The following is a 22,799-nucleotide window of genomic DNA, read 5'->3' on the forward strand; positions in this document are numbered from 1 at the left end:
TGCTGGAGTCAGAAAATAGACTTCCCTTTTTCCTCACCTTGAGAACAGCGGTGTGTGCTTGTGTTCTTTCGTGTCCTATAGTGACAACAGGGGAAGAGGTAACAGTCGGATTGGCCCATGTCTCAATGTCTCATGTTTGTTTCTTTAAAAAAGCCTAGCTATTAGTTAATAATACTTTTTTTCCTATCCCCCTACACTTTAAGATTCACAGATTAGAGATGCTGTTGCACTATACTCCAAGCGGAAAACAACAAATCCTTGTTTCCAGACCTCTACACATATATATATAAAGGAAGACTATCAGGCATTCTCATATCCTGCTGAAGGAGAAGCACATCCCACACTGACTTGGGTTTCAGAGGAAATTACAGCACTACTAAAGAACTGGAAGAGAGAACACTGTCACTGCAGAGTAAATTCAGAGTTTGAATTGAACTGTAAACCACCCTCCTTCAGCTCTCCACCATATTTGGCATAACCAGACTATTTTGCTGGGGGAGGGTTGCCTGTGGCATGCTCAAATGCCCTAAGTAACTATGGCTGTTTCCCAAACAACTTACAAATGCCCATTCCTTCTACACTATTTCATCATCCAGAGCAGCACAACCATCTATTTAGAGAGCCCCAAACTGTTTCCAGGGAGTAGGCTTTTTATTTAACTTTCAAACAATTCTATGTGTTTCATTTGAGCTAACTCTTTTAAAGCTGTGTCCTAGTTCTGACCAGAACAGAGTTATTTTTACAGGAGCCAGGCAAGGTGGTACCTGTAGTCCCAGCTACCCTGGCAGGCATAGCCAGACCCTAAGGTTATTCTCCTATCACCTGCAAGATGGAGAAAGCATTTGGGAGAGTCTGGGTGGGGACACTGATTTGGGGAGCAGTATTCCTAAACCAAAACAAGCTTTTAAGAGTTGCAGATAAAAACGTGTTTCCATTTTATTTTAAGAACTTTGAAAAATCCTGTAGGACATTTATCCTTCAAATTCTGATGTTTTTGTTATGAACAGAGTCCCCAGACTTACCACAGTATATCCTGCATAATTCCTGTATAACAGACTTATATAGCCATATAACATTATATATCATAAATGATACTTTTAATGTGCAATTCTAACCTATGATTTTGTTACCCAAATAGGATCATTGTATATGCCATACAGTAGCTGTTACAAAGGTTCTTACTGGTGGCTGGGAACATTTTACACTATTGAAAAATGATATACCTTAAAGTAATTTCTTCTTTAAAAAGTCATTAAAGCTGAAAATTATTATAAAGTAAAGGAAAATAGCCATGCAAGATTTAGTCAAAAAGGCCTTAAGTATCAGAAAGTTCTGGCAAAGATATTGGGAAAATGGATGATTACTTGTTATTATGTTTCTCTGACCATTTCTAAAAACATTAACTAAAAAGAATATCAAGAATTACCATAATGACTATATATTCTGATATATATTGGCTTAGGAAGGATATTATACTGCTATAAATACAGAGAGTTTTTAAAACAACCATGAACCATCAAAAAAAAAAAAAAAATTCTAGTCTTATGGTAATAGGTAATATGAGCTCCATTCCAGAGAGAAAAAATTGAGATTAAAGTGGTTAGTTCAAAGACTAAAGAAGATTTAATTAGCAAAACTAATTCATGAATACCTAACTCCAGATGGTATGCTCATATCACTGGTATTTCTTAACAGTGATAATACACAAAACTTTTAAGTGTACTTATCAGCAGGTCTTAAATGTTTAAAGTCTGATGTTTTATATGGCAATCTGTTCACTGAAATCACCTTCTCTCTCAAGCCTTTTTTCCCCAAACCCTCATTTTCTATTCAGTGCAATATTATATTAATCACACTGCTTATTTTATTATTGACATTAAATGAGCCTAAGGAAAAAGAAATAACTACTGTACAGAGCAATATTTTGGGCTGTTGGGCTAAAAACTGGTTGGAGTTTTACTAACAAGCTATATATAAAAAATTTGAATATACACAACAAAACACTGAAAGGGAAATTCCAAATGCTCAAACTATTTTTAAATGCCCAATGTGATATTTATTAGGACACACACTGCTATACTTAGGAGGTACAAAGAATGTGTAGTGAACAGCAAGCTGAATGTCACAGCAATAGCTATTGAAAGCTCTGAAGGTATTAGAGGAGAGTATTAGGTATTAGAGTTGTCAGCACAACGTAAGCTTTTAATAATGAGCGTATCTGAAGAATGCTGTACCTTAAAATATTTCATGTCCTTTGGTTTCCAGTCACCAGTAGTGATTAAAAACAATAATAGTAATGGAAAATAATATTTTATTGCATCTTTTTTGTTTGTGGGAAATACAATTTCTCTACCTAGCTTAGCACAAAATATAGTAACCATTTTTTCTCACTGAACTGAGGTGAAGTTTTAGTTAAGCATCTGCTCTTTATGGCAGGTCAACTCTTTCCTGGAAGGAGCCTTAAACTCTACTTGCAAATGTAATGGTACCAGGAGACTAAAATTTCATCAGTAAATATGACCAAGCAACTAATACCTCTGTGGCAGTCTAGCAGTTTAAGCCTCTCTAATTTCTACTTCTTTAATCAATATATGTCCAGGTATAGGAAATATATTATAATGATCTTCCATGTTCAGACGTGGACTGCAAGGCCGAGAGGAAGATTATCCTTTTTGAAGATTATTTTTGGTACCACAGGGAAAACTAGAGTTAATGAGACATAATAAGCACAATTATTTTGTGTGCCATTGCAATTTTATATTAAACACAAGATAATCATCACCACAGAATGACCCTCAGTCTAACTGAAAAAGACGTGACAGCTACCACCCACTTTTAAATTTTTTATTTGTTTTTACACTTTGGGAGGCTTCCTTTGCTATAAAAGAACTTTCAGATAATGAGAATTGCTTTATATCACTTGGGCTGCTCATTAAGTTGAAGGCAGAACAGAGAAACACTTGTGTCTTTCCCTCCCTATGGTCAAAACATGCACACACCCACTTCAGAATCCATAAACTAAATTAGTCAGTCTTGCATATTTCTCCCTCAAGTGCTGACAAACTGTAACAAGGTACTTCTTGGATCACTTTAAAGTTATTTGAAATACTAGTCATAACAGAACAGCAGAATAAAGACCAGTAAAGATGCAGCTAAGGCACCCCAAGTCCTCACAAGGACTCCCTCAGCCAAGGGATGGCTGCTGCCTGCCACACAGGGAGGCAGCCAGCAAAGCTGGCACACACAGGGTAATTTGGAGGCAGCTTCACCACCTTATTCTCACTTAACTCTCCCACGGTGCAATTTCAGGGTTTTTTAAGAGATAATCCATGCTCATGCTTTTGAGTATTTTTCCCACATTGTCAGTGATTGACAAAAACAGCCTGGAGAAATGTAAACTGCAGAAAGGCTGTGGCTGCCTGCAGGAGGAGAGGCTTTCTCACCTGCGGCAGAACACGACTCTGCCTGCACTGCCTGCAAGGTACCCCCGAAGGGACCAGAAGAAAGTACCAGTGAGGTGATTATCACCCATTTCTTCCCTGAGGATTGAAGATGGAGACGCTGTTGAATATGCTTGCCTCCAAGTCCCACAGCAGCAGATAAGATTATAATCTTACACATATCACAACACAGAGGACCTGGTAATAAACCACCACAAGAGACAGCTGCATTTCCAAAGCAGTTCAGCCACATTAGTACACAAATGCACCCATGTTAAAAGCCTGCCTCAACAAATGCCCTTACGACTACAGCACATCGGCTCAGTGTTGCACAGCAGTCAGCCATCAGTGGCATTCAGCCTGCTAGACCAGAAAACAGATGGATCTGGAACAAAACACTCATCTTTTTGTTTTAGTAATGCTGGTCTTCACAGATTCCTATTTCTTTATCAGTTTCCACATTGTGAGTTTTTCGAGGGATGCCTCGTTGCTTTTTAGATTACGACAGAAGCAGCTCTTGTTGAGAAGAAGCTCTTTGCAGGAGATGAGAGAAAAAGCAGAACTATCAGGGAAAATTATTTGGCTACTCCACAATTTTCAGAAGTAAGAAAATACTATTGAGGAGAAACTTGCTACAAGCTGAGGAAAGCAGAGAAATGAGGAGTGACAGCTTCTTCTTAGTAGCCTAAAAATAAGGAAAACACTTCTCCACTCTACTGTTTGACTGAGCAGCTCATTGTCCCACTCTCTGAATAGCCTATTTATCACTAGAATTCATAAAACTAGAAAAAAGAGGCAAACAAAAAATAAATTGTTTTTCCTATGTCAACCTCATTTAATTAGTGAAGAGTAGTTTGAATTGTTGATCTCCTAATGCTTTGGCAGGATTGGCAGCCAGTCTAGTCCAGTCAGGCTTGCCTGACTATATGAGAAACAGAAAATAAAATTAGCATAGTCAAAGCCAAGGATAATTTTAGAAATATTTACAATAATGAATAAAGTTGGGTGACAGGTCACATTAGTTAGGGGTGTCGTATACCCAGCCTTGTTGCAATGTATGTGGGCTTGTAAATATTCAGCAGAAGTTTAACAGGATATTTTAAGCAGATTTATTTAAGTCAGCTCAGTCATGTCTATATCACTGCTTGACATACTGTCTTTGCTTTACACATCTTACAAGACACTTAATGTCAGCTTATATGGCAAGAAACCAGACAATCATGTACACACGAGCCTGTGCATACTGAGATGTGTAGATGAAAACAGCTCATCTTGTCTCCTGGGAGCATAATACCCAGTAGTCGAATTTCCAGACAATGCTGCAGCCAATCCTACTATTGGGCAAAAAGAAGCATGTTGGGTTTTTTTTTGATCACAAAATCTGCCTCATTGCAAGCAGACAAATAATAATGTCTGGGCATCTCCACCAAGGACAAAAATTGAACATGCATTAACTAACCAAGTGCATACACACTTTTCTTTCCAAGGAATTCCAGTGTTTTAATACAAGTTTTTACTGTCACTAAACTTGTACCTCTCAGAGCTTCATATAATCACTCTGGTATGCTGGCTCACTGTTCAGTTACTTCATTTCTTGCTCTCCTGTGCTAGTTTCTAAAATAAAGCAAAACAAATGGGATGTGCTTGTTCACAATTTAAAAAACTCACTTACTGCAGCAACATGTTCAGTAATTTTCCTAGGGTGAGAAAGTATATGAAGAAGAGTTACAAAATCAGACTGACAAACTACTAAAATGCTGCTTTGCTGGGCATTTTATCTGCCAAATCTACTTTTTCACTCTCCATCAGCTCACAGTAACCACCTGCATTTGCCTCTTACTATCACAGCTTTTAGACAAAGGCATGATACAGCTGTCTAATCAAAATGCACAACTCTATCAGCAGATGACTTCACATCACATAAGGGGTTTCTGAGCAGAGCACTGAAAAAACTCAAGTACTCAAGCGCTGTCAAATTTTTCTTTCACAGACAGGCAAAGCAATCAACTAATCCCTTCTCACTTCTGATGAACTGTGAATAAGGAAGGCTTAGTCAATATCTACATTGCACTCACAGGTGATATTTTGACCATTCTCATATAAACTTGCATTTGTGCCAAGAGCAGTACAGCCAGGCAGCATGGAGTTCAGGATCCAAGCTGGATCTGCCATACATGTCTGAAACCACAGAGCTGCAGCTAAACATTGTTGCTGATACCTAAACTGGCAGGTTTACTGCCTGTTTGGGTATGTTTACACTAGCTGTGGTCACATCCCATTACAGCATAGATATAACCTTTGAGACGTGGCTGGGCAATGTTACAAATAGCTGATATTTACACATGAGCAGGAAGGCATAAGTATTTGACAATAACTCTTTACAGTACTCGTAGGCAAGGGGAACTACAGTAATTTCCTAGGCTGCATTACACCTGACTTCATTTCCTCATTTTTATTATGTAGAATTGACATTATTTGCATCAGATGAAATAAAGGAACAGCACTTCCCTGATACTGTCCTTTACTACTTCTCATATTTTCTATTCAGAGAAAACAGAACATTTGGTAAACTCACAAAAAATGCTCATTAGCTTGCTATATACCAAATTCCAAATGGAAAAACACCAGGGTGGGCTCTATAATACTAATAGTGCATCTTTAATTTCAAAACACAGAACTAATACCACTGAAAAAGAAAGTATCCCCTTACCTTAGGGTCTCCTTTTCTCCATGTCAATGCCAAACCTGTAACACCTAATCAAAACACATTCCTGCTTTTCCCCATCTTTTACTAATGTACATACCACTGCAACTTGAAATGATATTTCCTAAAATACTCTCTTTAGATGTTGCTAGTAAAATCAGACAATTCAAAGGCAAAGACAGACAGGAATAAGTAAAACATTCACCATAAAGAGCAAAAATTACCTTTAGCAGGGTTTACTTTTATCCCTGACCTATACAGCATCTCCTCATTCTGCCAGTCCCCATTCCTGACAACAGTCTTGAGTCCATAGAAAACAATTAATGCAGCAGTGGAACAAAAAACCAAGTTCTTCAGAAAGCGCTTTTGGGCTTTGACATAAAGGGCCCTGACACCTACTGTAACCAGCAGGCAGAAGCCCATACTAGGAACATACAGCACACGCTCTGCTATTACAAAGCCAACATAGAAAAACAGGTTTGTGGCAGGAACGAAGGGCACTATTAACAAAGAGAGAGACAGAATGACAATGTTCTCAGTTGAAGGAAGCTGCAGTTTCAGAATTTCATGCTTTTTTAGGCCATTCTCTTCTTTTGATGCAAAGCTTGACTTCACCTCCAGTGTCTTGTACTCCATCTCTGGGTGACAGCTATGCCCATTAGCATTTTGCTTGCCATTCATTACAGTTTTCCCATTGAATTCTCTCTCATTGCTGGAGCCCTTCAAGCTAAAGTAGGCAAGGAGGAGGAGTCCTGCATAGAAGGCCACAGTGTGTAGATTCCTCCAGTCACTGACTGCTTTTAGAAGAGGCACAGCATCCATAGACCAGTCAAAGCTGAGGGTATCTGGGCACAGCAACAGCCAGAGGTTCTTGGTCGGCAAGTAAAAGAAGGTCAGGGTACGTGTGAGGAAACTGTCTGAGTCAGCTGCTGGATTGTCAGAGTTAGAAAAACTTGGGGGCCTGTTGCCCATCCAGTACAAGCGAACACCCAGCAGTGCAGTTCCCCAGGAGGTCAATAAGCCAATGCTGAAGAACAGGGTCAAATTCTTTCTCTGAAAGAAAAAGAAAAAGCATAAATCAACACTAGGTATTTATTTGTGTAAATTATACACAACAAAGAACCAAGAAAATATCTGATAGAACTCTTTTTCAATAATTTGAAACAAACACAATAGATCTCCATCTCTGACATTTGGATCGCGCCATGTTGGGGTACATTGTTGACTACAGACTAAAGGAAATTACTCTTTCACTTAAGCTCAATCAAGAATGCATCACAGAATGCAAGCCTTCAGATATTTCAGGGCTGTCAGTCCTTGCTTAAGATTTAGTTGTACAGTGCTTTTGAAACTCTTATTCTAGAGGAGTTTATGGAATCTTACATTAGTTCCTACATAATCTTCTGGCTGTGACCAAAACACGAGTTTGCCTTAGCTAGATTTAAAGTCTGAAGGATGTTCCAGATCTATTTTCTTCAATCAAAGTCTCTCCCCGAGGCATTTCACTAGAGAACCAATTAAAATTTCCAAGAAAGCAAGAGAGGAAAACAGGTGCAGATTCCATATTTAGGTCTGCTAGCTCCTACCTATTAACTTGGAGCCTTCAGCTCTACCTACTCCAAAGTCCCACTTCATTTTCTATAAGACACAAAAAGTTACACCTCCACATGAGGAAGGGCTTCTTTACATTGAGAGTGGCAGAGCACTGGAACAGGATGCCCAGGGATGTTGTGCATTCTTGTTCTCAGGAGACATTCAAAACCCACCTGGATTTGTTCCTGGACAGCCTGCTCTAGGTGACCCTGCCTTGGCAGGGGGATTTGAGCTGGACAGTCTCCAGAGGTCCTTTCCAACTCTAACGATTCTGTGATCTCAGAGCCAAAAAACACACTGGGGTTTTTTCCTCAAGCACACCATAATAAACAGTCCAAAACTTTTCACATCTTTATATGTATCTAAATAAAATTATGGGAAGCACACAGCTCACTCCACCTACCAATGTCATCATGCTAGCAACTTGAAGGATCTGCACTTATTTATGGAACAGCAGAACATTTTCCAGCAGAAGCTGCTTCTTGGGTAAGCTCTACTCTCGATTACATGGGCACACTAAATGAAAGCTGGTTTACATTACTCTCTCTCTATGTAAAAGCTAAAATATATGGGGTTTTTATATTTCAATTCCTTAGATTCCTTTTGTAAGGAACGAAAAAAAAACCTATTTGCCAAATAGCTACAGATTAAGTGCTTTGATTATCTTTTCCCCATTATTAGAAAGAATATTTGGGAATAATTTTTCATTTAATTAGGTTTGATTTTTCCATCTCACACTACACATTTGCGGGATGATTATTCAATGTTTACTTAGTTATTCAGAAGCAGAACCTAACAGTAGAATGCTTTATCTTATTTCTACAAAACAATTAATTTTTCTTCTTTGTGGGTGGGATCAACCCTTGATATCATAAATTACACATGATTGCATTGCTTCATTTTAGGTCAATTACTAATAGTTTTCTACAGTTTACTGATATTTTCCTAAGAAGACACATTCCAGTAATGATAATTTATAGTTTATCTTATAATGTATCAGGAAGAAATTTATACATTTTCACATTTCTACAGAGTTCCTCCTTGTGAAGTTTAAAATATTAAACATCAGTTAGATTCATTAATTCAGTTATGCTACATTACGGAATTTAATGGAGGCATTAGTAGGGAACAAACAAATTTATAACAGGAACATTCATGCACTTGGATTGTGAGCATGTAAAAAATGCTGGCACTTTTTATACACAAAGTAAAGCCTGTGTCCAGATTTAATTTGCCATATTAATACCAGTTTGATTTACTAGCTTTTTTACATTCTGGATAATCCACAATGTTTTGGTAATATATCAGCCAAAACCCTCATCTACACATCATGATAACTACATTCCCTGGAAAGCCTGTTAGAACAACTTACTTTTATTTTTAAGCTGGGTAATACCTTACAACTCACTTCACATACGGTTTCATCCATGCCTGCCAAAACTATTTAAATGTTTATAATGTTACAAAGCTGTGTAATATAAAGCTGTTATCACTGTTATCACTGAAACTCTCAACTAAGTTTACATTTGGAATAAAAAGATTATTCAGATTTCATGGATTTGCATGTATGTCCTCACAGTAAAATCTCATATCCCAGGTTTAACTTGTCCTTTCATTCTCATCATAGTTTTCTACATGAATTTTTTTTCTGTCCACCGTTGTGGCTCAATAATTTTCAAACTCATTTCCTTCAAACATACACATAAAACAACTCTCAAATGTTAAGCATGACCTATTTGCTCTCTCAAACATCGTTCTTACGAATCTCTTATGAGGAGGCTGCTAAAACAGAAAGAAGCTGGAAAGTGAAAGATGGTATTTTTTGTTCTTTGACTTAGAAATAGTCTTTTCTGCAAGGCTATGTACCACTTGAAAGACTAAGATATCCCAAATATTAAGGAAGTGAAACTTGATTAACAGATGAAAAGTGAGCTTCCATAGACTGATTAGGCCACTTTGTTATTTTGTTAATACTTACTTAACAACTGGAAGGAAATCTCACTTTTCTGAAGTCCTAACCATTGAACTTTTCAATTAAATGCCAAGAAAGTTCACATTACAAAGTTCTCTCATAAAACCACGTGAGTGCAAATATGCTATTTCTCATGGATAATAGTGAAACCTACTAAAATTTTCAGGTCTTCCTCCTATGTTAACCAAATACTAACAACTAGAAGTTTGCCTCTTGCTTCTATCCCAAAAATGTTAACAATCTGTAGGTTCGGAGCTAATCAATCTTCCCTGCTGGAGTAACTATTTGCAGCCTCTCTTTTAAGCTTTACACTTTAGCTCTGTAATATCTGGATCCTCACGCTTGTAGGTTTTACAAAGAACACAGATTATCCACATACAAGATATGTGTCATGCTGTAGCAAAACTTTTTTTTACTATTTTTTAACCATTTTACATGATTTTCAAATGAAATATCTAAGCACTCACTCATAGAGCTCAGAGATATCTGAGCAGGTTTAGCACCCCAACATAATCATCATTATTCATCATGCTGTAAGGCACTGGCCAAGTGGAGACTGAGCTCTGGTAGATTCTCAAACTCAGTTAATTGACATCAGGAGTGAAGTGCAAATTTCCTGTTGCTGCCTCAGACAAAAGTGGTTTGCATTCTTCCCCAGATTTCACACATGGATCTTTTCAATAGTCAGTAGCTTTACAACCTTTTAAAATTACCTACAAGTTAAGTACAGTTAGCAATAACCTGTATAACACTGACATACCATTGTGGATTTTCAGATTTCAGAGGAGGCTTAGTCTAGAGGCAAGAAAAATCTGTCCCTAACACTTAAACATCTGTCACAATATTTAAAAGTATGATCCCTTTTTCCTTTCTCTGTTATTTTTTTTAGTTTTCAGTTTTTCAATCTCACAGACAGCACTGACCTAGAAGGGAAAGACAAATTCATTCTCCTTTTTTTTCCTCTCTCAACATTCATGATTTTTGCACAGCTTTTATCCATCTGTGCTAATATAGTAACAGATAATGAGAAAGGTTTAGCACATATTTTTGCTTTACTTTCTTTAAGGCTTTGGAAGAAAATCATTCCAGCAATTTATTAAAATTAAATAATACCCCAGTAGATTTTTGCCTGCAAAGGAAATGCTTTCAAAATTAACTCTGCTCAGACAAGCACTTTCACTAGTAACTCTTCTGAGCCTCCTGACAGCCTGTGCTACTCTGATCTGATTGTGTACATTCAGTGCAGTCCAGGAGCAGAAGAGATCCTCTGTAATGCTTGGCAGAAAGGATTTGGATTACTATACTCATGAGTCCTAATCCAGCCCATCTGCCATATGTTTTGACACCCCCATAAATCCTCTAACCTTTCATAAGTAGCCATTTTCATCTGAGGAACAAAAGGAGCACTGATTTAGATCAGATTTAACACATCTCCTGCCTGCTAACAGGCAAGTACCACCACTGCAATTTTAGTCTTTCTGACCGTAGAAACCTTATTCATCACCCTACCAAAATCCATCTGCATGACCCACCCACATTGCACATTTCCCTTGCATTAAACCCTAATTCCTCACTTCATTATATTGCCCTTAAATAAGGCACTGCAGCAGATTTCTTAATTGGGCAGCCACTGCCAAAACTCAGTCATCACCTAAGTGGTATCCAAAGCATTTTCAAAAGACACTGTTCTTTTAACCTCACACTGTCCATTTCACAAACAGCATTAAATATGGCACATGATTGAGACAGTCCAGAAATCAAAATCATCGCACAGAAAATGTTATTCTTAGAACTCAGGAGATACAGTGATGAAAGAAGATGTGTCATCAAGGATTACTCACAGGAATTTCTTTTCCAAATTAGAGTTCCTTAAATATATGTTGGCTTGAAAACTGGGACTTCCAAAAGTACTAAAATGCTGCCAGATCACTGGACTTACAGCATCATCTTCCCACCATAGGTAGAGGTTCCTGGATAACAGATCTGCCAAGTTGGAGCAAAACTACAATCCAAAAACCTCTCCCCACCAGGAATGAAGCTATTTGCTACAACTCCTGCTGGGTCACAGTACTGAGATGGAAGTGGCTTTAACGCTGCCTGACCACCTGCCCTGTTAATTCCTGCTTGCATGACCCACTAAATGAGGTTTACTCATATTCACTGGTGATGCAACAACTGACCTGAAGGTGTGTTTTACCTCAGAGCTGGAACTCTGTCAACAGCTTTTCCAATATTGGGATCAACTGTGCATATTTAATGACATTTAATTCTAGTGTTAAGACCCCACACAATTTTCCTCCAACAAGGAAGTGCATTCACAAAACAGCTAAAGATTATCTGTACATAGTTTTATTGTAATTAGCCTGTAGCACAAGTTAAACAGTCATTATTACTACTGACTTGCCTTACATTAATTAGAGTTATAAATACTGGCATTTAAAATTGCCAAAGTCTCACTCTAAAATCCTTCATTCTTTAATATGAATTTTTAAGTACCAAAACCAAAAAAAAAAAAAAATCCAAACCCACAAAGACTCTAGCCTCTCCATTGAAAAATAGTTATAAGGATTACAGGGGAAAAGATAGGCTGCATTAAGATCAGAATCTGCATGAATGACTGGAGATAGTACAAGAGCAGAAGGACTTGATACAGATAGGAGAACACAACAACAAAGCCTTGGAGAAGTAGATAAAAGATGTAACTTAGGCAAACAGAAGTCATGCAAAACCTAAGCAGGACACCAGCTCAACTCTGCAAGGCTGAGAAAGCAAAACAATGATATCACACTTAAAAGTGGGGCTCAAGGAAAAGCCACCAGAATAGGACACTGGGCACTGAAGACCACTAAAGAAGACCCCAAAGAACCATAAAAGGACTTCTGATAAGGGCTGTGACAAAATAAATAATGTAATACATATGTATCAAGTAAGTGGAGACAGCTAATGATTAGTGTGTATGACAAGAATTCTGTTTACCCAACTATCAGGAAATGTTGATCAGTGGAAGGATCCTCCAAATTCCCAGCACTGCAATAAAGTATGCCTGCTTTGTAATACTCAAACCCGTGTTAGAAAGTTTATATTTGGCCAATTACAGTATGAATATACAGCAGTTTGATAAATCAGTTTTCATGATCAGCATGAGGAAAGGCTTTCTTTAAGTCCACATAACTAAATGCTGTGTAACAATGGTGATGCTATGGATGTCTACCCAGAGTTATTCCATCTATCTGCAGCAGCAAGAACTTTACGCAGGAGATTAGAAAGCCATTGGGACCAAGAGACATTCCTGGACTGCCAGATTTCTCAGGGATGCTGTCCAGCACCATTGTTACCACTGCACAGGTAGGCAGCTGGTCATCACACCTGCATTTCCTTTAACAAGTACTGTCTCACTCAGAGGTTTTACAGCGAGGGAAGAGTGCTGCACTTTCCAGACTGGACAAAACACTGAGAGCTCACTGAACACACAAGTATGTTCAAAATTATTTTGAAATAACAGAGAAATGTTAGGAAAAACAAACTTGTATAAATGGCAGGGGCAACACTGTTTGCTTAAAGGTACACAAGTAAGAGAAGTGGAGCAAGTAACTGGCTCATCTTCAGAGAAGCATAAGGGATCATCAAAGATCACAAACAACTCTATTAAACCTCTGCTAGAAAGGTAAACACTGTACTTGTACTGAGGCTACAAATGAAAGCACATCCTCCACGACACATGAAGTAATCCGTCCACTCTTCTCAATACTAATAAATCCTAAAAGGATCCGGTTCCAACACAGATCTTTCAGAAATAAAAGGAGGAACTGGATAGAGCAACACAACAGAGTAATTTGTTTAAGTACAAAGGGAACCAAAGGAAGATTCCAGCTGTGTAAAATGGAATCAGTTTCCTACTGCCACACAGACTACAAGGAAGCAGGTCAGTCTAATAGATGAGTGGAACAGCTGAGGTGGGGAGCACAATTCAGCACAACACCTGAGCAAATGGATCAGGAGGCCTGCAGAGCCCCAAGGAGAAAGGAAGCCCTGCCCCAGTCTCACTGGAAACACAAAAGCTGTACCTGGGAAAACAAAAGCTTGAGTCTCTATCCTCTTGAGTAACAAATACACATGAAAATGAGTAGCAACAGCGAAGGCTCATGATATAATTTATATCTCCTTCATCACATTAAGTAAATCTGACCTGACAATACAATTTACTAAAGCTCTGCTTATTAGAATAGATAGATATGCAGTTTTTCTTCTTAACCGTTTCTTCTCCTTTTCTATACAATGTTCTGCCCTCCTTATGAAAAAAGAAGCAAAGAGCTGGCAGGCTTCAAAGAGCACAGACTGCAATCCTACCAACCTAACACAAAAAAATTGTAATGGCACATTTCCTGTTTTCTAAATTAATAAGAGGGCAATAAAGAAAAACTAAAGCCTATGAAGGGGTTTAATATGCAGTGGGAGGAAAACACACACTGTTAGAATGTAAATAGACACATACTGACCAATGGATTTTATGACCAAAATGTCATTAAATTCCAGATTAAGCCTCTAGCAATGACTAAGCAACTTTACCTCCGACTAGAAGAACGTCATCAATAACCAGCTTCTGCGCATGGGATAAACAACAAGTTTAGGTTTGACAGAACAACCTCTCTAGGTGTAACAGCTTGTCATGGTTTGAGCCTGGCACAGAGCCAGTGCCCCCATGAAAATGCCCTCACCCTGGTGTCTGCTGTGAGATGTGACCAGGAATAAGCAAAACAGGCTCCAGCTTAAACATAAAGAACATTTTATTACCTAAACTACAGGAAAATAGGGAAAAACTATAAGGAAAAGGAAAAAAAAAAATTGAAAACCTTACAAAAAAACCACTTTCCTCCTCCCCACTACCTGAATTTCCAAATCCGATACATTCTCCCAAATCACCAAGTGCCCAGCCTGGCACCACACTTTAGTATACTCAAACTTCAGTTCATGAAGAGGAGAGGAGTCCTTCTTGTTCCATAGGCTTCCCCTGGAAACACGCTGAAACCGCTGTGCTTCCAATGTCACTCGGCACCGCCCGGAAAGTCCTTTTGCCGCCTGTGACATCTTCCTTCCATGCCCAGTGCTCTCACCACCGTGCATGGACCAGAGCTGCTTTTAGGGTTGTCTTTTAAGGATGCCTTGTCTCACTCCAAAAAGGCACAGTCTCTGCTTTGGGACATCTGTCCCCCCCATATTTTTCCAACCCCCTGGGGCCGAGGGGTCCCCACGATGAACCCTCCTGGTTCTGAGGCACTGTCTCCCCCTAAGTGCAGTCTCTGTGTCACAGGAACAAACTGAGTCCATGGCCACAAGAAAAGTCCAGCCAAAAGGCCACTCCAAGCATCTCTCTCTTCACTCAGCCAGTCTTCTCTACGTCCTTCGGGCCAGGTCCTTGTTTCATCTTATCTCTTATCTCCCTTCTTAGTCAGCTCCAAGGAGGATCAGCATTCTTGCAAGGCCCCAGTCATGAAAGAAAGGGGTTAAAAATTTCAGTCTCTGCCTGTCTCAGAACGACGATACTCCCACACGCGCTGCTGCTGCGGCCGGCCGGGCTGCACCCTTCTCCCCCCTTTCTCCTCCTGGGCCGGCTGCTATCACATTCCGTCTCGCCGACTCTCCCTCTCTCTCCCTCCTGGGGGGTGGGGGGGGGGGGGGGGGAAGGGAATGTCTGCCCGATGTCTCTTGGGGCTGCTCCTCCACCCTTCCATCCTTGAGGGCCTTCTCACCCCCATCTCTGTCCAGGCCCCGGGCCTACCGCATGGCTGCCCCTCCCCCGCCCAGCAGCAGCGGCTGGACAGGGGAGGGAGATCTGACCTCTTCTCCTCGACGTCCCAAGAGAGCCTCCCAGGGCCAGAGCTCTGCTTTTTAACCCCTGTGTATTCTCGGAGGTGTGTCCAAACCGCACTGGTCACACAAGGTGCCAATATCAAACTCCAAGCATCCATTGTTTTGACCACAGCCTCCCAGAATTCCCACTTCTTCCTGGTCAAACCACCACACAGCTATCAGCTGGAAGCCCATCAAGTTTACAGCAGTCAGTTGCTACAGTGGATAAAAGGATTTTAGAGTGGATCACGGATAACAACCAGCATCTTATGTGTGGGTTTTTCCATTTTTCTGTTTGCCTACTGAAAAAATATTCAAGGTGCTTTGTTTTACTTGTACTTTGAAAATATGTCAAAAGAGCCAGCAGCAAAGTAGTCTTGAAACTATACTCCTAACAAAGAAAAACATTACAATTTTGAACATTTAATTGTAATTCTTCTAGTAAAGCTTTAAAACCTACAACATTTCAAAGAGAAACACAAGTAGTATTGAAAGTTCCATGCAAAACACAGAGCCTGCTTATTAACTCAGAAGGCATACTATTAAGGAAGATTCATTTAAGATCAACTAAACTCTTATTTCCTTAAAAAATATTTGAAGTTGATTGTTGTGCAGTTATTTTATTTTCAGATCTAGCAGCTTAACAAGATAAGGAAAAGACTGTTAAGTGACTATCTGTGGGACAAACTGAGGCTAGGTTGTAACTAATATGTTGTTTTAAAAAAACTCACCTTCCGTCTATACTCACAAAATACATTTATTTATGAAAAGGCACCATAGGATGGCCAAAAGACACTCCAAAGTAGTTAAGTATTATGTTGGAACACAGAACCCTTTAGGAGTAGGAATAAACTTCACAGTATCAACCACTTACTGGGCATTTATTTCAGATGCAGTGCTTATTCTAAATAGCACCTGAAGGACATCCCCTGCAGTCTGGATGCAATCTGTTTAACTACTCCTTTTTCCATGCTCCGCTAGGATCACAGTTTAAAAACTGGTTAGCACCAAGAACTGGAGAAGCTAAAGGCAACACAGCAATGACTAACAGTCTTGGAAAGCCTTAACAAAAGTGGGAACGACACACCTCTGAGATTCAAAGTACCACCAACAGCACATGCAAGGTAATTCACAAAGAATGGTGACAAATAGTAGGTCACCACCATTGATGAAAAGCTTTGTTCCCAGGGGTATTGACAACAGCTTCCCCCAAACTCCTAGTCAAAACAAGCAGTCTGAAGCACATCTTCATGCGTCCTCTCTCACCTAACCAAGTCTTGCCTCCCATGCAGCTAACCAAGTAGTTATAAAGCACTAGCAGGTAAATTCTGGATATATGTGTTTGAAAGTTTGAAGAGTAATACAGTGGGATACAAAAACTAAAAACAACCCCAACCACCAAAAAAACCCAAAACCAAAGAAGCAAACAAACAGCACCTCAAAATAGAACTTCAATGAACAACCTTTGTAAGACCTGACCAGTAAGTACTGCAATCTGGAGGAGCAAGACTGAGAAAACTACCATTTTAATAAGAACTTAATTTGTTCCCCTTTTTCATTAGATTGCAAGCTTTTTAACAGAATTGGTTATGGTCAAAGACTAATTTAAAGAAGAGAGAGATCCATGTTTTCTATGTTAATTACTGGGGAAGCTTTTTGTATTCATTCCCTATGGAACACACTAAACAGAAATGGCAATGAAAACCAATCTGAACATGAATAGAGAAAACAAAATAAACTTTTTGCAGCAAACAGTCTTGGCTAACTACGTAAGTAATTACTGCTCAATGATAGCGAAGAGCGTGTCAAAGATATCACAGGAGTAAAAATGCTCAAATATAACAACATTTCGCCAATAATTAAAACTAAAAACACTTCAATGGAAAATTTTCTCAAAAGTATTTTTGATAAAAGCACCAGAACACCTTGAATAGGATGCCCTCTACTTTGGTTCCCTATACATTAAATATGAAGAGAAAGCAATATAAAAAACATTGGTGTTAATTTCTTTCTCTCCTTATTCTAGGGATCCTTTTATGATGTATTTAAAAGTATATTTAAGCATAGCCTTTTAAAAATACAAAGTGCATAACTGGAGTCTGAATCAGAGACAGAGTAAAAGGAAAGGCATTTACTGACCCCCATATTACAAAACCAAATCTTCAATAATTCAAATAAAGAGAGATTAAAGATGCTGAAGCAGAATATGGGTGACAAAACTTACTTCATGATGTGGAATGTCATTACTCTCCATTAAGCTAATGTGAAGAAATGAGGCAGTTAGTAGTAACCTCCTGTGAACCAATACAAAGATACTTTCTCAACTCTTAGGGGGTGAAGTACTTAAAATAGGTCAGATACTGGTACTGTAAGAGGTGTGCTGAAACCAATTAACCACTTAACCAATTACACTAAACTTACTTAAAAGCCTGCACAGTTATCTTGTTTAGCTTAAAAAAAATATATCTTTAATAATTCCTGTGAGGTAATGATCTGTGATCAAATAAGCCTACCTGTAAAACAATACAGCTTCTCTGAAGGAAATGAAAACTTACATACTCTTTTAGAAGAAAGGAAGAAAGCTATTTATTCTTAAATACATTCAGTACCATTCTCAAAACCTTTGTTTTAAATATATTTCTCATTTTTTATAGACAAAATAGAAGAAGAGAAAGAAGTGCCAACAGAAATCACATTGCCTGCATGTACTCATCCACATTTACAAACACAAAGACACAGAGCTAGCCTTGGTAATTCCTGGTTTGTTCAGGTCCAGGGCATTACAAACATGTTTTGGGCATCAAGGACATAAATGAAGCAGTCCTTCCTTAGCACGGCTCTGGTGCAAACAGCCAGCTATTATTAAATCCATTCCAGCCTTACTAATGAGTGGAGTTTAGAAGTGCAGTATTTTTGAGCCATAAAGAGATGATTTATAATGAGAAGTCACTCAGTAGGAAGGCTAAAGTACAGCAGTCCTCTCTGCAAGTTATCATAACAGAAAGCTATTTAATGAGTGTGGGTTTCTTCAAGAATTCAAAAAAGGAAAGATTTGGAATAGGATGTGTTACATTATGCAGACACTCACATCACTGAACATTGCTGCTGCAGTAAAACCACCACGAAAGAAAAATCCTCAAAGTTGTTCCCATCTTGAGTTTTTGGCTCATTTTTTAATAAGTTCTTTCAAATGTAAAACACGGATCTGTAGGGATTAGCAGACAGACACAATTCAGTATAAAAAGATTTAGTAAAGTTTAATTAACTAAACTAAGTTGCCTAAGGTCAGCCACTCCATAGAACAAACAAGAAAAAACTGTGGCCTGAAGCAAGACACTGTTTGGCAAAGACAATGAAAGAGCAGAGAGGTGCCCTACTTCAGCAAGCTCAGGAGAGGCCTGAGTTCCCTGCTCGGGGCAGCACTCTCCCCTGCAGGGGAGCACTAAGGGTGCTGATGACTCAAATTCAGTTACACACAAACCTGAAGCCTCCCCTTAATCCATGTCCAGATCAAAGCTACATCCAGCCTCTAATAATGACTTTAAATACATTTACAGTAAACTATATGCCATACCCTTTATGCATGTGATGGGGACACAACAGCTTTGCATGCTAGAAAACATGCACCTTGGCTTTCAGATTGAACTATTGAGTTAGCTAAGGAGGGATGCCAGCAAGAAGGTGGGAAGAAGACAGTGGAGCACAGTATGCCAGAATTCTCAAAATCTAGGCATAGCTGACTCAGGCTACATTTTCCTAATGAGTAAATTTAGATTGTGGCTTCTTGACAATAGAAGCATTTAAACAGTAATTGTGCCTTGGGAACTTTCTTGTTTCTTTTTTCTAGTTTCCAGAGTGATCTGCTCCTTGTGCAAGTGACATTGTGTCAGCCCAGTGAAGGGAGCAGCATATAAAATAGGGAAGCTGAAGAAAGTGGTTAACTTTGTTAATCCATGACTGCTACCAAAGAGGCTGCCTATCAAAATGTGACTTCCAAGAATATCACTAGGACAACTGCAATCTTCCATGCATGGTAAAAAAAACCACACCCATCCCTGCTTCTTCAGCAAACTGAGACTTATAACAGAAATATCTGAGAACAGTTATAACTGCTACACCTCAATAAGTAATATTTCATTTTTCTAAGTCTTGAAAAATAGACAAGCCCCACTGAACAGAAGATACACACCCGACGTTAAAACAAGAAGTCCTTGAGCTATCATGCACAAAGAAGGATTACATGGGCAGAAAATTCCCTCCCACCTGACAGTCTTAAATATTCATTCTACACCAGCTGCTTGTTTTCAGGGTCACTACACAGGTTACCTAGATGTCATGACATTAAAGGCCCAAATTTATGAATCTTTCAGAAAGCTGTAACATATTTCCTTGTCCCTTGGAAGTACGCACATCTTCAGCTTCATGATAATCCTCAGCAGGACGAACTTCACTGCTTTGTTTGTCGGCACTTCAAACCATCTGCCCAACCCACAGAACCTTCGTCAGCTCATCACTCTCCTGTCAAAAGCCCCTTAAGTCTTCCTATGAAACCTTCTTCATCTCTACTTCATAGATAGTAGTTACACTCAAATCACTCCAGAAAGTGAAAATTCTTCAAAGTTTTGCTGAAAGTACCATGACAAAATGCACCTGATAACAGATCAAGATGATGCTTCTGTCACCAGCTCTGACACAGATATGCTGACTGATACTAAGCAGATTGCTTAGCCACCTTCTGTCTCCTTTTGCTCTAATCCTCCCATACTGCCTCTAAATTCAGATACTGTATTCCTAAGAGTAATAGGAATTTGTAACTATGGTTTCTATGGAATTTAAGAAGGTTCTGCCCCTAAATAAGTATCTATTATACAAATAATTAAGCACTAGATAGAGACAGCAGTGTGTGATCTGGAAATTGTCATCCAGCATGCTTCTGTTGCATATTTATCCAGCCTATGTAGCAGCTGCCAATGACTTTATTTTCATCTTTCTTTGCCCCTTTCTCCTTTCTCTGTCTGCTTCTGCCAAACATTACCCCGAAATGCAACAGTGCTTTTCAAAATGGTGCTGCCCACCATCTTATACTCAGTGTGCTGTAAAATCTAACAGGATTGAACACGGCATTCTAGGAAGCCCATGTAAATATTCACAAACTCACAGAATAGTTTGGGTTGGAAGGAACCTTTAAAGACAATCTAATTCAACACTCCTACAATAAGTAGGACCATCATCAAGTAGATCAGGTTGCTTACAGCAGCAAAAAACTCAGAAGTTGTTAGTCATTCATGTTCTTCTCAACTTTGCCAATCAATGAACAAAATACATTTCTTGACATTGCTTAGAGAAAAAAAAAATGAGAATAACCTTAAAAGATTAGGGATAATCACAATTATGGATTTACCTGGCTAGCAGTATTCATTTTAGTCATGAAAAATATGACTGAAAAGACTAATATTTTAAATTATGTACCTACAATTTTACATTAAAATTTCTTCTTGCCTACAAGAGTACATAAAAATAATTAACCAAAATACATTCCAGCACAGGAATGACAATTGCTAATTTTTTCAGGAGTCTCTATGAAGGGACCAGTTTTTCCAGTTATTAAAAACTACATCTTCCACAAGTCATATATCTAAACAGAAACTAAACTCTAAAGATAACCTTGTAGTAGAATTTGTAGTTCTTTGAACTAAATATTGTTGGGTTGTTTGTATGAGGTGATTTCTGAGATTAATGTTTTTAATACTAAAATGATGAAAACTATGAAAATTATATAAACATCACAATGATGAAAATCCATTTTTAATCACCTACCAGCTTAAAAGCATCAACATTTCAAACATTTGAAAGTGAAATGCCTCTAAAGTAAAGAGGCTCCACAGAAACCACCACTTTGTCAAGGCTAGTCTCCAAGTTCCTAAGAAACCTTACTTGTCTTAATTTCACCAACAGAAGAAGTAACAAGACAATGTGTTTTCCTTCCTTTTGCTCAGTAAGTTTCCAGAACTATGGAAAACCCTCCTTTTTAAGAAGAAAACCAGAATATCCACGTTTCAGTCTCTATGCATTATCAGTGACAGATTCCAGACTATACAGACATTCTCTTCCAAAGACTGCCACAACTGCACATGATTTGAGTCCTTTGTTTTGGAGGAGACCTGAGCTATGCCATCTCACTGAATAAGTATTTTAGTATCTATTTTGAGCATATTCTCATTGCTCAGAGCTTACCATGCAGTACAGCAGCCCTGGTGTGCTAGAGCACAAGCGGAATAAAACATCCTGATGACAAAGAAGGAACGATGCATGGTTGGACAGGCTTTACAAACACTCTGCTCATAAACTGGTGATTGTATGCCTAAAAGGAGGTAAGGATGGTATGCAGGGATCCAGTTTAGCTGCACACAACAGATGAACAAGACCTTAAAACCACTTTTCACCTTGGGTAATGCGATAGTATAGAATCAACTGTGTCCCTACTTCCTCCTTTTCATCTTGGCCAAGGTTTACATACTTTCCACATACTACAAGTATAAAAAAAGAGGAGTTTAAATCAAGAGTTAAATTATGAAGAACACCTCCTACTGCCTGAAACAGGCCTCCCTTGGACTAGAGCATGAACAGCTGGGGCTGACCTCACTCCAGTCAAACCCACAGTCAGCCTTTGAATCTTATCACAGAAATAAGTGGAAGGCTAGAAAACCCACTTCATTTTAATTTTTGTTACTTGCTTTCTGAAATCCCAGATTAAAGAGGTTTACATTCCTAAGCACTAGCCAAAACCATGATGACTACATATATCAGTTTGGTTTGGGGTTTTTCCTGTGAAAGCTGAGATTCTCACTGGGACAGATGTTACGAGCGTGTAGCTCACCGCTCACAGTCCACCGTACGTGTATGTTTTGTTAAAGGGCTGTGGCTTGTCAAAAGAGCTCTGGGCTCCTTTTCTTACTGGCTGCTTGTCTTACCAGGCAATTATGTACTGGTTCAACAGCATGGAGGAGGGAGCTTGTTCTCAGAGAGCACCAACCTGGGAAATGCTGCTGCAGTGCAGGGCTCAACAGGGAAAGCCTTGGGAAGCAATGAGCCATGAGGATGGAATAGGAGGCTTGAGAAAAGGAGGGAACTACATCTCAGAGACAACTGAAGACTTTTCTAGAGACCTACAGGAGACCACAAAAATCCAACAAGGGAAAAATAAGAGGCTTTTCCCTTTCAAGGATGACAGTAGACAAGGATT

General features: G+C 38.9%; 1 protein-coding gene across 1 annotated transcript in view; it reads right to left on the reverse strand.

Annotated features, from left to right (window-relative positions):
- TMTC2 (transmembrane O-mannosyltransferase targeting cadherins 2) overlaps positions 1-22,799 on the reverse strand; it is a 238,870-nt gene that overhangs the window by 90,010 nt on the left and 126,061 nt on the right. The window contains exon 3 of the mRNA XM_005480653.3: positions 6,369-7,197. Within this exon, the coding sequence (XP_005480710.2) occupies positions 6,369-7,197 (829 nt within the window). The remainder of the gene's footprint in view (positions 1-6,368; positions 7,198-22,799) is intronic.

This window comes from Zonotrichia albicollis, chromosome 4, assembly GCF_047830755.1.
Source record: "Zonotrichia albicollis isolate bZonAlb1 chromosome 4, bZonAlb1.hap1, whole genome shotgun sequence".
NCBI classification, from domain to species: Eukaryota; Metazoa; Chordata; class Aves; order Passeriformes; family Passerellidae; genus Zonotrichia; species Zonotrichia albicollis.